General features: G+C 30.6%; 1 protein-coding gene across 4 annotated transcripts in view; it reads right to left on the bottom strand.

Moving 5' to 3' along the window:
• LOC145248877 (putative thiopurine S-methyltransferase) overlaps positions 1-13,506 on the bottom strand; it is a 149,612-nt gene extending 136,106 nt beyond the window's left edge. For 2 of the 4 annotated variants that reach the window (XM_080110636.1, XM_080110634.1), the window contains exons 1-2: positions 13,399-13,502; positions 9,218-9,309 (exon numbers count right to left, since the gene is read on the bottom strand). In XM_080110636.1, the coding sequence (XP_079966762.1) occupies positions 9,218-9,309; positions 13,399-13,419 (113 nt within the window). In that variant the 5' untranslated portion in view covers positions 13,420-13,502. Of the gene's footprint in view, positions 1-9,217; positions 9,310-13,398 lie in introns of all 4 variants that reach the window. The other 2 variants (XM_080110635.1, XM_080110633.1) reach the window with 2 other exon arrangements.
• Positions 13,507-16,600: the final 3,094 nt, after the last annotated feature.

The following is a 16,600-nucleotide window of genomic DNA, read 5'->3' as shown; positions in this document are numbered from 1 at the left end:
TTTGTTACACAGTGTTATTAGACATAGGAAGATAAAATTTGTTACACAGTGTTATTAGACATAGGAACATGAAATTTGTTACACAGTGTTATTAGACATAGGAACATGACATTTGTTGCACCGTGTTATTAGACATAGGAACATGAAATTTGTTGCACAGTTTTATTAGACATAGGAACATGAAATTTGTTACACAGTGTTATTAAACATAGGAACATGAAATTTGTTACACAGTGTTATTAGACATAGGAACATGAAATTTGTTGCACAGTGTTATTAGACATAGGAAGATAAAATTTGTTACACAGTGTTATTAGACATAGGAACATGACATTTGTTGCACAGTGTTATTAGAAATAGGAACATGAAATTTGTTGCACAGTGTTATTAGACATAGGAAGATAAAATTTGTTACACAGTGTTATTAGACATAGGAAGATAAAATTTGTTACACAGTGTTATTAGACATAGGAACATGAAATTTGTTACACAGTGTTATTAGACATAGGAAGATAAAATTTGTTAGACAGTGTTATTAGACATAGGAACATGAAATTTGTTACACAGTGTTATTAGACATAAATAGATAAATTTGTTACACAGTGTTATTAGACATAGGAAGATGAAATTTGTTACACAGTGTTATTAGACATAGGAACATGAAATTTGTTGCACAGTGTTATTAGACATAGGAACATGAAATTTGTAACACAGTGTTATAAGACATGGGAACATGAAATTTGTTGCACAGTGTTATTAGACATAGGAACATGACATTTGTTGCACAGTGTTATTAGACATAGGAAGATGAAATTTGTTACACAGTGTTATTAGACATAGGAACATGAAATTTGTTGCACAGTGTTATTAGACATAGGAACATGACATTTGTTGCACAGTGTTATTAGACATAGGAACATGAAATTTGTTGCACAGTGTTATTAGACATAGGAAGATAAAATTTGTTACACAGTGTTATTAGACATAGGAAGATAAAATTTGTTACACAGTGTTATTAGACATGGGAAGATAAAATTTGTTACACAGTGTTATTAGACATAGGAACATGAAATTTGTTACACAGTGTTATTAGACATAGGAAGATAAAATTTGTTACACAGTGTTATTAGACATAGGAACATGAAATTTGTTACACAGTGTTATTAGACATAGGAAGATAAAATTTGTTACACAGTGTTATTAGACATAGGAACATGAAATTTGTTACACAGTGTTATTAGACATAGGAACATGACATTTGTTGCACCGTGTTATTAGACATAGGAACATGAAATTTGTTGCACAGTGTTATTAGACATAGGAACATGACATTTGTTGCACAGTGTTATTAGACATAGGAAGATAAAATTTGTTACACAGTGTTATTAGACATAGGAACATGAAATTCGTTACACAGTGGTATTAGACATAGGAAGATAAAATTTGTTACACAGTGTTATTAGACATAGGAACATGAAATTTGTTGCACAGTGTTATTAGACATAGGAAGATAAAATTTGTTACACAGTGTTATTAGACATAGGAAGATAAAATTTGTTACACAGTGTTATTAGACATAGGAACACAAAATTTGTTACACAGTGTTATTAGATATAGGAACATGAAATTTGTTACACAGTGTTTTTAGACATAGGTAGATAAAATTTGTTACACAGTGTTATTAGACATAGGAACATGAAATTTGTTGCACAGTGTTATTAGACATAGGAACATGAAATTTGTTGCACAGTTTTATTAGACATAGGAACATGAAATTTGTTACACAGTGTTATTAGACATAGGAACATGAAATTTGTTACACAGTGTTATTAGACATAGGAACATGAAATTTGTTACACAGTGTTATTAGACATAGGAAGATAAAATTTGTTACACAGTGTTATTAGACATAGGAACATGACATTTGTTGCACAGTGTTATTAGAAATAGGAACATGAAATTTGTTGCACAGTGTTATTAGACATAGGAAGATAAAATTTGTTACACAGTGTTATTAGACATAGGAAGATAAAATTTGTTACACAGTGTAATTAGACATAGGAACATGAAATTTGTTACACAGTGTTATTAGACATAGGAACATGAAATTTGTTACACAGTGTTATTAGACATAGGAACATGAAATTTGTTACACAGTGTTATTAGACATAGGAACATGAAATTTGTTGCACAGTGTTATTAGACATAGGAACATAAAATTTGTTACATAGTGTTATTAGACATAGGAACATGAAATTTGTTACACAGTGTTATTAGACATGGGAACATAAAATTTGTTACACAGTGTTATTAGACATAGGAACATGAAATTTGTTACACAGTGTTATTAGACATAGGAACATAAAATTTGTTGCACAGTGTTATTAGACATAGGAACATGAAATTTGTTACACAGTGTTATTAGACATAGGAACATAAAATTTGTTGCACAGTGTTATTAGACGTAGGAACATGAAATTTGTAACACAGTGTTATTAGACATAGGAACATGAAATTTGTTGCACAGTGTTATTAGACACAGGAACATGAAATTTGTTGCACAGTGTTATTAGACATAGGAAGATGAAATTTGTTACACAGTGTTATTAAACATAGGAAGATGAAATTTGTTACACAGTGTTATTAGACATAGGAACATGAAATTTGTTGCACAGTGTTATTAGACATAGGAACATGAAATTTGTAACACAGTGTTATAAGACATGGGAACATGAAATTTGTTGCACAGTGTTATTAGACATAGGAACATGAAATTTGTTGCACAGTGTTATTAGACATAGGAAGATGAAATTTGTTACACAGTGTTATTAGACATAGGAACATGAAATTTGTTGCACAGTGTTATTAGACATAGGAACATGACATTTGTTGCACAGTGTTATTAGACATAGGAACATGAAATTTGTTGCACAGTGTTATTAGACATAAGAAGATAAAATTTGTTACACAGTGTTATTAGACATAGGAAGATAAAATTTGTTACACAGTGTTATTAGACATAGGAAGATAAAATTTGTTACACAGTGTTATTAGACATAGGAACATGAAATTTGTTACACAGTGTTATTAGACATAGGAAGATAAAATTTGTTACACAGTGTTATTAGACATAGGAACATGAAATTTGTTACACAGTGTTATTAGACATAGGAAGATAAAATTTGTTACACAGTGTTATTAGACATAGGAACATGAAATTTGTTACACAGTGTTATTAGACATAGGAACATGACATTTGTTGCACCGTGTTATTAGACATAGGAACATGAAATTTGTTGCACAGTTTTATTAGACATAGGAACATGAAATTTGTTACACAGTGTTATTAAACATAGGAACATGAAATTTGTTACAAAGTGTTATTAGACATAGGAACATGAAATTTGTTGCACAGTGTTATTAGACATAGGAAGATAAAATTTGTTACACAGTGTTATTAGACATAGGAACATGACATTTGTTGCACAGTGTTATTAGAAATAGGAACATGAAATTTGTTGCACAGTGTTATTAGACATAGGAAGATAAAATTTGTTACACAGTGTTATTAGACATAGGAAGATAAAATTTGTTACACAGTGTTATTAGACATAGGAACATGAAATTTGTTACACAGTGTTATTAGACATAGGAAGATAAAATTTGTTAGACAGTGTTATTAGACATAGGAACATGAAATTTGTTACACAGTGTTATTAGACATAAATAGATAAAATTTGTTACACAGTGTTATTAGACATAGGAACATGAAATTTGTTGCACAGTGTTATTAGACATAGGAAGATAAAATTTGTTACACAGTGTTATTAGACATAGGAAGATGAAATTTGTTACACAGTGTTATTAGACATAGGAACATGAAATTTGTTGCACAGTGTTATTAGACATAGGAACATGAAATTTGTAACACAGTGTTATAAGACATGGGAACATGAAATTTGTTGCACAGTGTTATTAGACATAGGAACATGACATTTGTTGCACAGTGTTATTAGACATAGGAAGATGAAATTTGTTACACAGTGTTATTAGACATAGGAACATGAAATTTGTTGCACAGTGTTATTAGACATAGGAACATGACATTTGTTGCACAGTGTTATTAGACATAGGAACATGAAATTTGTTGCACAGTGTTATTAGACATAGGAAGATAAAATTTGTTACACAGTGTTATTAGACATAGGAAGATAAAATTTGTTACACAGTGTTATTAGACATAGGAAGATAAAATTTGTTACACAGTGTTATTAGACATAGGAACATGAAATTTGTTACAGAGTGTTATTAGACATAGGAACATAAAATTTGTTACACAGTGTTATTAGACATAGGCACATGAAATTTGTTGCACAGTGTTATTAGACATAGGAACATGAAATTTGTTGCACAGTGTTATTAGACATAGGAAGATTAAATTTATTACACGGTGTTATTAGACATAGGAACATGACATTTGTTACACAGTGTTATTAGACATAGGAACATGAAATTTGTTACACAGTCTTATTAGACATAGGAACATAAAATTTGTTACACAGTGTTATTAGACATAGGAACATGAAATTTGTTGCACAGTGTTATTAGACATAGGAACATGAAATTTGTTGCACAGTTTTATTAGACATAGGAACATGAAATTTGTTACACAGTGTTATTAGACATAGGAACATGAAATTTGTTACACAGTGTTATTAGACATAGGAAGATAAAATTTGTTACACAGTGTTATTAGACATAGGAAGATAAAATTTGTTACACAGTGTTATTAGACATAGGAAGATGAAATTTGTTACACAGTGTTATTAGACATAGGAACATGAAATTTGTTGCACAGTGTTATTAGACATAGGAACATGAAATTTGTAACACAGTGTTATAAGACATGGGAACATGAAATTTGTTGCACAGTGTTATTAGACATAGGAACATGACATTTGTTGCACAGTGTTATTAGACATAGGAAGATGAAATTTGTTACACAGTGTTATTAGACATAGGAACATGAAATTTGTTGCACAGTGTTATTAGACATAGGAACATGACATTTGTTGCACAGTGTTATTAGACATAGGAACATGAAATTTGTTGCACAGTGTTATTAGACATAGGAAGATAAAATTTGTTACACAGTGTTATTAGACATAGGAAGATAAAATTTGTTACACAGTGTTATTAGACATAGGAAGATAAAATTTGTTACACAGTGTTATTAGACATAGGAACATGAAATTTGTTACACAGTGTTATTAGACATAGGAAGATAAAATTTGTTACACAGTGTTATTAGACATAGGAACATGAAATTTGTTACACAGTGTTATTAGACATAGGAAGATAAAATTTGTTACACAGTGTTATTAGACATAGGAACATGAAATTTGTTACACAGTGTTATTAGACATAGGAACATGACATTTGTTGCACCGTGTTATTAGACATAGGAACATGAAATTTGTTGCACAGTGTTATTAGACATAGGAACATGACATTTGTTGCACAGTGTTATTTGACATAGGAAGATAAAATTTGTTACACAGTGTTATTAGACATAGGAACATGAAATTCGTTACACAGTGTTATTAGACATAGGAAGATAAAATTTGTTACACAGTGTTATTAGACATAGGAACATGAAATTTGTTGCACAGTGTTATTAGACATAGGAAGATAAAATTTGTTACACAGTCTTATTAGACATAGGCACATAAAATTTGTTACACAGTGTTATTAGACATAGGAACATAAAATTTGTTACACAGTGTTATTAGATATAGGAACATGAAATTTGTTACACAGTGTTTTTAGACATAGGAAGATAAAATTTGTTACACAGTGTTATTAGACATAGGAACATGAAATTTGTTGCAAAGTGTTATTAGACATAGGAACATGAAATTTGTTGCACAGTTTTATTAGACATAGGAACATGAAATTTGTTACACAGTGTTATTAGACATAGGAACATGAAATTTGTTACACAGTGTTATTAGACATAGGAACATGAAATTTGTTACACAGTGTTATTAGACATAGGAAGATAAAATTTGTTACACAGTGTTATTAGACATAGGAACATGACATTTGTTGCACAGTGTTATTAGACATAGGAACATGAAATTTGTTGCACAGTGTTATTAGACATAGGAAGATAAAATTTGTTACACAGTGTTATTAGACATAGGAAGATAAAATTTGTTACACAGTGTTATTAGACATAGGAACATGAAATTTGTTACACAGTGTTATTAGACATAGGAAGATAAAATTTGTAACACAGTGTTATTAGACATAGGAACATGAAATTTGTTACACAGTGTTATTAGACATAAAAAGATAAAATTTGTTACACAGTGTTATTAGACATAGGAACATGAAATTTGTTGCACAGTGTTATTAGACATAGGAACATGACATTTGTTGCACAGTGTTATTAGACATAAGAAGATAAAAGTTGTTACACAGTGTTATTAGACATAGGAAGATAAAATTTGTTACACAGTGTTATTAGACATAGGAAGATAAAATTTGTTACACAGTGTTATTAGACATAGGAACATGAAATTTGTTACAGAGTGTTATTAGACATAGGAACATAAAATTTGTTACACAGTGTTATTAGACATAGGCACATGAAATTTGTTGCACAGTGTTATTAGACATAGGAACATGAAATTTGTTGCACAGTGTTATTAGACATAGGAAGATTAAATTTATTACACGGTGTTATTAGACATAAGAACATGACATTTGTTACACAGTGTTATTAGACATAGGAACATGAAATTTGTTACACAGTCTTATTAGACATAGGAACATAAAATTTGTTACACAGTGTTATTAGACATAGGAACATGAAATTTGTTGCACAGTGTTATTAGACATAGGAACATGAAATTTGTTGCACAGTTTTATTAGACATAGGAACATGAAATTTGTTACACAGTGTTATTAGACATAGGAACATGAAATTTGTTACACAGTGTTATTAGACATAGGAAGATAAAATTTGTTACACAGTGTTATTAGACAGAGGAAGATAAAATTTGGTACACAGTGTTATTAGACATAGGAAGATAAAATTTGTTACACAGTGTTATTAGACATAGGAACATGAAATTTGTTGCACAGTGTTATTAGACATAGGAAGATAAAATTTGTTACACAGTGTTATTAGACATAGGAACATGAAATTTTTTACACAGTGTTATTAGACATAGGAACATGAAATTTGTTACACAGAGTTATTAGACATAGGAACATGAAATTTGTTGCACAGTGTTATTAGACATAGGAACATGAAATTTGTTACACAGAGTTATTAGACATAGGAACATGAAATTTGTTACACAGAGTTATTAGACATAGGAACATGAAATTGGTTACACAGAGTTATTAGACATAGGAACATGAAATTTGTTACACAGTGTTATAAGACATAGGAAGATAAAATTTGTTACACAGAGTTATTAGACATAGGAACATGAAATTTGTTACACTGTGTTATTAGACATAGGAACATAAAATTTGTTGCACAGTGTTATTAGACATAGGAAGATAAAATTTGTTACACTGTGTTATTAGACATAGGAACATGAAATTTGTTACACAGAGTTATTAGACATAGGAACATGAAATTTGTTGCACAGTGTTATTAGACATAGGAACATGAAATTTGTTACACAGTGTTATTAGACATAGGAACATGAAATTTGTTGCACAGTGTTATTAGACATAGGAACATGAAATTTGTTGCACAGTGTTATTAGACATAGGAACATGAAATTTGTTGCACAGTGTTATTAGACATAGGAACATGAAATTTGTTACACAGTGTTATTAGATATAGGAACATGAAATTTGTTACACAGAGTTATTAGACATAGGAACATGAAATTTGTTGCACAGTGTTATTAGATATAGGACATGAAATTTGTTGCACAGTTTTATTAGACATAGGTACATGAAATTTGTTACACAGTGTTATTAGACATAGGAAGATAAAATTTGTTACACAGTGTTATTAGACATAGGAACATGAAATTTGTTACACAGAGTTATTAGACATACGAACATGAAATTTGAATTGTTGAATAGCCGGTTCAGATTGAGAACCGTATCAGTGTGTGTGCATTTCAGAGTGTGTGCATATGTCAGGATGACACGTATATCGGAGGAGGGGATACATTCTTTATGATGGGGGAGGGGACAGACAGTTAACGCTTGAAGGGGCATCACAAAAGTTCATTTACAGATGATAGACAAAAACATATTACGTTCCATTTTCCAAAGATGACAACGAAGACAAGATTTACAAATATATGATAGTTCTTTATTCTTTATCTGGATGATTGATGAATCAGGTATTCAAGCTCTTACGATTACATGGTCTCATCTTCCCCCCTTCCTCGCCTCCAAGAGGTGTCAGCTCCCAGTCTGACTGACTCGTCTCTCTCTGAGTCTTGTCTAACTCTTTTGACTGACTCGAACCCATCTGAATATATTGGGAATTCCTTGTTTTTAGGACATCAAAGCATGCCCCACCATTTGATCCATTCACATGGATTTCACCTATGTATGTCCAAACACGCTTTTGGCAAACAAAGAAATTCCTAAATGAATTGTTTCATTTATAACCTATTTCTTTCATCATTATCTAACTTGCATTATTCATTTAACTGATATAATTTAATATATCCAGTTATTTCTAAGAACAATGAACAATTGCTACATTCCTAAATTGAATGTTTATTATCTTTTCAACTCTTGCCTGCTGGGTTCGATTCTATCCTTTTCCAAAGATCATTTTCAAACTTATCTATTTATTTACCGGGGTCTGTCCCCTTTTCATTGTAACACTATTATACTTGTTCAAAATTTGTTGTAGTATGTTATAAATAATGGAATTGCAAACGAAATATTAACGGTTGTGTGAAAATAATTATACTTGTTAATAAAGTAACACAGTGATGTGAGTGGAGTGCAAGGACTTAATTGATAGAGAGTGAAAATGTTCACTACTCTCTGCATGAGAAACATGCTTCAGAAAGTGCTGTAAGTGATGAGTATGAAATATTTGTCAAAGAAGTGTTCAGTTATTTCCTATTGAAACTGAAGTGTGAAGGGAAAATCGAGATCATTTTATTAATATAGAAGAAGATAGATAGATAGATAGATAGATAGATAGACAACTTACGGATGCATTTTTTCACAATGGAATGTTGTTTCTCCAGTTGACCATCTCTTGAGCCAATATTCATTAGTTATAATCTCAGACATTTTTTTTTTCTGAAAAAGAAAATTTTAATTGAATATTGGCTAGGTAGAATCAAATAGTGATTTGTTAGGTCTGACTTGGAAAATCTGACTGACTTTGTTTCATGCCTTAAATTAGTAATACATTATCAACTTGCAAAGTTAAATCTTCTAAAACACTTAAATCACATCTGTAAAAAAATGTACTTGTATATAATAGAATAAAAAAATCTAAAGAAAAAGTAACGTATGTGAAATGTTAGATTAAGTAAAGTATAAATACGAGTCGCTGAGGGGGGGACATCGTACTAAACTGAAGGCAACAGATTAACAGAATACGTATTCTGTTAATCTGTTATTCATGGAATCTGCTATTTCTCTGTCATTAAAGAAGCAGAATAATGAATTATTAGAATAAAACCAAAAGCAACCGATTTTGAACAACATTTGCAGTCTTTACTTTTAACAAACGGTGAATCTCACAAATAAACGGTGAATTTCTTGCAGTGTCCACTACTCGACGAACTATCGAACTGGGTGGAGATTGTACACCTCCTGCCACAAAGATTTAATGTGCAGGCAGCCCTTTGTTAGTAGGGGTAGGCTATAGAAACAAAATTTTTTAAATAAATGCCAAAAGTGGCTTATTACCTTCATTTATATGTAAATAGATGGGAACAAGTGATTTTTGGCTAATTTTGGGGTAATTTTGACCCATTTTGGACTCTGAGATACCCTAAAAAGCCCTATACTTGTGGGATAGCCAATGGGAATGTTAGATTTAATGATACAAATGCATTTATAGTCAAAAAATGCACCCTGTGGCTTTCAATAAATGATTAAGTGTGTTTGGGGGCGAAATTTCGGCCATTTTCACGCGTTGACGCGGTCAAATCACGTTTGGGGCCAGCGACCCTCCAATTTTGACCCGTTTTGAAAAAAATCACTTGCTCCCATCTATTTACATATAAATGAAGGTAATAAGCCACTTTTGGCATTTATTTGAAAAATTTTGTTTCTATAGCCTACCCCTATTGTTAGTATCCATAGTCTGTCAAAGACTGAAGGAACCCTCTCTTTCTCTCTCTCTCTCTATATATATATATATAGAGAGAGAGAGAGAGAATAAAAACAATATGTAAATTTCAGTGTCTACTACTCGACAGACTATTAAGTCGGATAGTCTTTATCAAGTCAAGTTATAAATGCTTCTGACTTTATGGAGAGTTGTCTGCACTAATTTTCTGTTCTGATTTAAAAAACAAAAAGATGGCTACAATTTTTTACCTGCTAACACGATTAAAGTTGTTTTTTTAATAATTCAGTTAATATTCAGGTAATTTCGACTGCATAATTTAGAAGCTACCATTGTAATTTATTAGAATTGACAAAAAAAAAACAGCTGGAACCATTGTCTTTTATCGACTACAAAATCTTGACCCAATAATGTAGAAGACCCCCCCCCCCCAAAAAAAAACATTAAGAAAAAAAAAATTGAATCTTCTTCTATGAATAAATTGTTTTAACAATAAAAGTCTCAGAAAAAAAAAAAAATGATTTTAATCATTTGATAAAATATTATATAACATTCGGTTTTCTAAATTTTCAAATTAATGTAGATATGTATTTATTTATTATTTATGGAAATTTCTCGAAACAAGGAGCTAAAAAAGTCGCTTCTTCGTTATCGATAATATAAATCTCACCTGTCTGTTTAAATGTGTGTATGTATGTATGTATGTATGTATGTCTGCCTAAAACTTTCGACAGAGGCGACAGATTTTCACAAGATCGGTATTGTTTTGAAGCTCAACCCTTCGGACGACAAATATCGAAAAATTGGCCCAAAATATTAATTCTTTCACCCTCAACTGGGCACTTTTCTAGAAGGATCGGGCCACTTTTTTCGTCCTCTTTTCGATTGACAAGCCTTAATTTAAACCTTTGCCACTTCCTGATTAGCAATGGATGCAACAGCAAAGACGTTCTTTTCCTTTTTTGGGGTACGGGCTCGAGCCTGCCTGCCTACTACCACTTTTGTTTTTTGCTCAACATCAACGCACAACTCCAAACACCCGGGCAATGCTGGGCACCCAGGCTAGTTAGAGAGAAATTTGAAAATCGAAATATTTAATTCCAAGTAAAACAGTATTAATATCACAAAAATTATAAAAAATGATGAGGCAGAAAATTAATTGTTAATAAAATCAGTTTTTGAAAACAATTAGCGAAAATTGAGTGTTGTAAAATTGGCCTAAGATTCTCAATTTTCAGAAAATAATTATTTCCCTTGTTACGATTCGAACTCCCTTGTTTATTTATTTATTTTTTTTTAACAAAACTCAATTTTCGCTACTTTTTTCAAAAACTATTTTCATCGATAATTAATTTTCTACTTTACTGTTTTTCATAATTTTTGGATATGTTCATTACTGCGACATGAAAGTTAAGTAGATATCATTGGTTTTACTTGAAATTCAATATCTCAATTTTCGAATTTTACTCTAATAACGAAGAAGCACCAAAAAAAAAAAAAAAAAAAAAAAGAAAAAAGTTCTACTCCAAGGTTAAAAACCAACCAACGATAATCTAATGATGGTTAAACGGAGGATGTCTTGTAATATTTTGGGAAATCTCCCTTCGTCAGACATGTGATCGACCTTCAATAAATTAATAAAAATGAAAATAAAAATACATTTGAAATAACATAAATAATAAATAAATAAATTTAGGAGAATTTCTCATTCAAATCAAATCAAATTTATTGGCAAAAACTAGTAAAGTGAACCAGACACATAAAAGCATCGTTAGAAAATGTGCGCGTCATATTCCAAAAATCATATAAGTTGATCAAGTAGTTTTTATATATATATAAAAAAAAAATTTTTTTAAATAAATAAATAAAAGTTAATTCTCTTACTAATTTTAAGAAAATTAGTAAACGCATTCTTAATACCGAGAGGTTAAGGCCGGTAATCGATCCTAACCTTAAAGATAAAAGGGGAAAAATGAAAAAACGGTTTTAATATCGATGTAACGGTTTCATTTAATGTAAAAAAAAAAAAAAAAAAAAAAAAAAAGCTACCCCCTCCCCAAATGAAATTATATGTAAATACCCTGAAAAACTTGGTTGAAACAAACAAACAATAACAACAAAACAATTTTATTGGTATTTAGCATGTGGGATCAGTTTCGTTAATAAATTTAACATAAAATAGTCTCTTATTTTAAAGAAGTTGACCATATCTCTTTTTTTAACCACTAATCCTAATTCCGGGTGGCAAAGTCGTAAAACCACACGTAATCGTCTGAAAAAGTCAACCTTTTTCACCACAAAAAAAAAAAAAAAAAAAAAAAACGCACTGGATTTACCTCTCATTAAAAAAAAAAAAAAAAAAAAAAAAAATCGAAATAAACGTTTTTTTTTTAGTTCACCACTGCCCTAAAACGCTAGAGCTGCGAAATAGAGACGCATTTTACATTAATATGTGATCCTTCATTCTAAATTTTAAAATAATTTTTTTACAAGTTTCCAAGTTCATCATGCATAACTGCCTGAAAAAGTAGAATCCCACTGGGAGGGGAGTGGAGTGACAAGGGTGTTAATCTACAATCAGAAGAACTGATATTATAAATATTAACTTGCTTGAATCGTACGCATGAAAGTACAAAATGAAAAATAGACCGGAAAAATATGAGGCGACAATCGAGAAATAGGCTAGCTAAGGAAGCCTCATAATTTTCTAGGCTCTTTATTCAATAGTACGAAGAACTTCTGTCCACTTTATCGTTTAGTCAGCTCAAAATAAAAATAGATATCATTTAGGAAAAATAAATAAATATAAATAAATACATATTCAATTCAGCTTTATTTTTACTCTCCAAGTGTATTTATTTATTTACTAAACAAAATCCAATGTTTTTAAACAGTAACACGATCTGAGAAAGGGAAGGATCAAATTGTCCATTAACATTTTAAAAAATGTCGAGGAAGCAATCATTAACAAAAAAAAGTTAAAACTTTTTTTTTATTTTTTTTTTTTTTTTGCGGGGTTGTTCAAGTCAATGCATCAAATAAAAAGTAATTAATTGAAAAACAAAAAAAGAAACAGAATAAAATACTTCGCCTAGGACAAGAACCATACGATCACGCCCACATGTGCTTATTTAGCTTCAGAGAACATCAAACGTAAACTTTGGCCTTCGTACAAGTCAAATTGTCAATGAACACCTAAGGGAGATAATTCAAATTCGACTTACCTCCCTTTACGCGTTCAGCAGAATTTCTCTTTCAAATCAATTTATTGGCAAAAACTAGTAAAGTGAACCAGACACATAAAAGTACCGTTAGAAAATATGTCTAATAATTGGTTTTTGTCCACTATTCAATTCAAATTAAAAGAAATAACAAAAATGCCGAAAAAATATTTATGATGTACACACCCGTCATGGAATGAAAATGTCATATTCCAAAAATCATATAAATTGATCAAGTAGTTTTTTTATATAGAAAAAGTAGTTTTTTTTTATATAGACAATCACTTTTTTAAGGGATTATTATCTCAATAGTTCGAATTGAGTTGTCTTCCTTTATTTATAAATAATGGTGGAGTAAGAAACACCATCCTTGCTTCCTTATTTGATATTGTTGGTAAAAAGAGAAAAACTACTTGATCAATTTACATGATTTTTGGAATATGACATTTTCGTTCTGTGACAGGTACGTACATCATAAAGATTTTTCTGCATTTTTTTTTTTTTTTTTAAATTAGGTTTAATTCTGGACAAGAACCCTATATACTTTCTGACTGTTTGTCCAAGGCGATTTTCAACTTGGATATTTTAAGCATTGTCACTACCGCTTTTTCTTGTAGAGTGTTCCACGGAGCAGAAATATGAATAACTAGCTGTGCATATCTGGCATTAACCTAAATTTTGTTTCTTTTTACTTTCATTTTTATTTATTTTTCTTTTTTTTTATCAAATTATGCTGCTTTAATTAATTAATTAATTAATTAATTAATTAATTTTTTACTAAATTATTAGTTTTTTAGAGCAAAATTGGAAAATCGAAATATTGACTTTTATGGTGAGCTACGATGTTCACTCTTTCGCTGCCGGAAATTCAAGTGCCCCGAAACATTTTCTGCGCATGCGGCTAGAGGCGCCTTTTTACTAAATTACTTTAAAAATTCAATGTTTTGATTTTCTGACCAATCAGAGAATTTTTCAAGCTGTCGGGAATTCAGTGTCTGTGGGAGCCGATGAGAATCTTTAAAAGAGCTCTGTATTTTCCAAAAAAAAACAGTTAACAAAAATTCAGAGATAGTGTTGGAAGGCATATATCACTACTGTCTGCAACTCAACTCTAACACGACAACACTTTGAACATAGCAGTCAGCTAATCAGACAATGTAGGCGAACACACAGACACAGAAATAGTAACTAACTTTTGCATTCCCCTTTTTATTATCGTATGCTCACTTGAAATTAAATTTATGAAAATAATTATTTTAAAACTTCTCACATTTTTCAATGAACCTTCCAGAGTGATTAATTAACTCTACTCAAAAACTTTCAGTGAAAATTATTTTATATAGTTGAGTGAGGAAGTTTTCTTTACAATTTACAGACCCGTGAACTAATCACGGCTCTTGAATTATCAACTCAAACTTCCTTGAAATCTCAAACTAATTTCCCCCTTTTGTTCACTCATAAATGAACTATTATTTTCAATGAAAATATTTCCTAAAATGCAATAAATCTTTTTCCTTTTATAAATTGAGAGTTAACCTTGTTTGTTTTGTTGATATATTTTCTACGAAAGAACCTCGTAAATTCGACTCTCTGTCTCGCTCTCTTTACTTCTTTTCCCCACAATAATAACATTAATTAATAATACATAAACTAATAAAAAAAAACGGAATAGACCAAACTTTCAAGTAAAACAAATAGTACCTACGTAACTGTCATGTCGAAAATAGTAACATATCCAAAAATTACGACAAATGATGAGGTAGAAAATAATTACTAATGAGAAAAGGAAATCGTGAAATCAAATGTAATCACTATATTTCGCTTACAAAAAAAAAAAAAAAAAAGAGACTAGCTGACAGGGGAGATAGTTAAATTCTGTTGCTTACGTCACATGACGCAAAATAATTCAAAATGTCTGATTAATTTGTTCCCCATATAAATTTTATCATTAATAATTATTTTTCTAACTTATCGTTTTCTATGACACCTGTGACACACGTTGACTCTCTGCATGAACAATCCTAGAAGACTGGAATGCTCCATGCTGAAATTCCTTTAAGCCTGCTGCTATTTCTCCAGTGAACTAAGTCACTCAAAACGTAAACACACAGACACATACACATGTAACAGAGTCCGGACGCGCATATGCAAATACATACGAAATGCAAAATGACGTCATTGTAAGGAAAACGGCTATAAAAATGGGGGGGAGAGAGAGAGAGAGAGAGAGAGAGAGAGAGAGACCGACTGACGATCACGTTAGTACGGCCACTGAGATATAGAAGGAGACCGGTATACATGAACGAGTGACGTCATTTCCAAAGCGACATGTAGGTAAAAGCTGCCTACACTTCGCTGTGTTTCACCACGGGGCCATGCAAGTAGGCATAAAAAAAATATTTTTCGTTGCCTTAGAGAATGGCTGTGGAGAAAGAATAATTCTCCATTTGGATGATTATATAATTGCAATTATTATAATTGCACATTAGCAGGGATAATTTTAATCTAACAAAATATAGCAGTAAGTTGTTACTGAACTTTTCTCAGATGTCTATCGAAGAAAGTCGAATATTTCATTTTATTTATTTAAACTGCAAAATAAACAATTTTGATATGAAAATATGTTTCAGTCTGTTCTTTTGATAATAAATAAAATTTTTCATTGAGTATTTCCAAAAATTTTAAAGCATTTTCCATGACAATTTTTTTTTTTTAACTAAAACGATTGATGAATTCAATATTTTAGCACCGGGCGTAATTTATTTCTTTGAAATATATTTAAAGCTGTTAAAGTTTTGTCTGTTTTACAACACTTTAACTGCAAATAATTTACATGACTGAAATAGGAAATGAAATAGGAAGTTTTCTATTCTCTCCCGAGACGCACAAACACAAATTCATGTTAAAACTTCTCAGTTTTAATTTAAGTTTTGATATGTATTAACATAAAGAGTACATTGAATTTTATATATTGCTTATATTTTCTTGTCTTTTAATTATAAATGTTGTTGATCTTATTTTGGAACGTGTTCAGTGAACGCACCGTACTGAAATAATAACATTATCA

This window comes from Euprymna scolopes, chromosome 27, assembly GCF_053919585.1.
Source record: "Euprymna scolopes isolate OS-2025 chromosome 27, ASM5391958v1, whole genome shotgun sequence".
NCBI lineage: Eukaryota > Metazoa > Mollusca > Cephalopoda > Sepiida > Sepiolidae > Euprymna > Euprymna scolopes.
The sequence above is the reverse complement of the archived record's forward strand: the minus strand, read 5'-3'. Positions and strand labels throughout refer to the sequence as shown.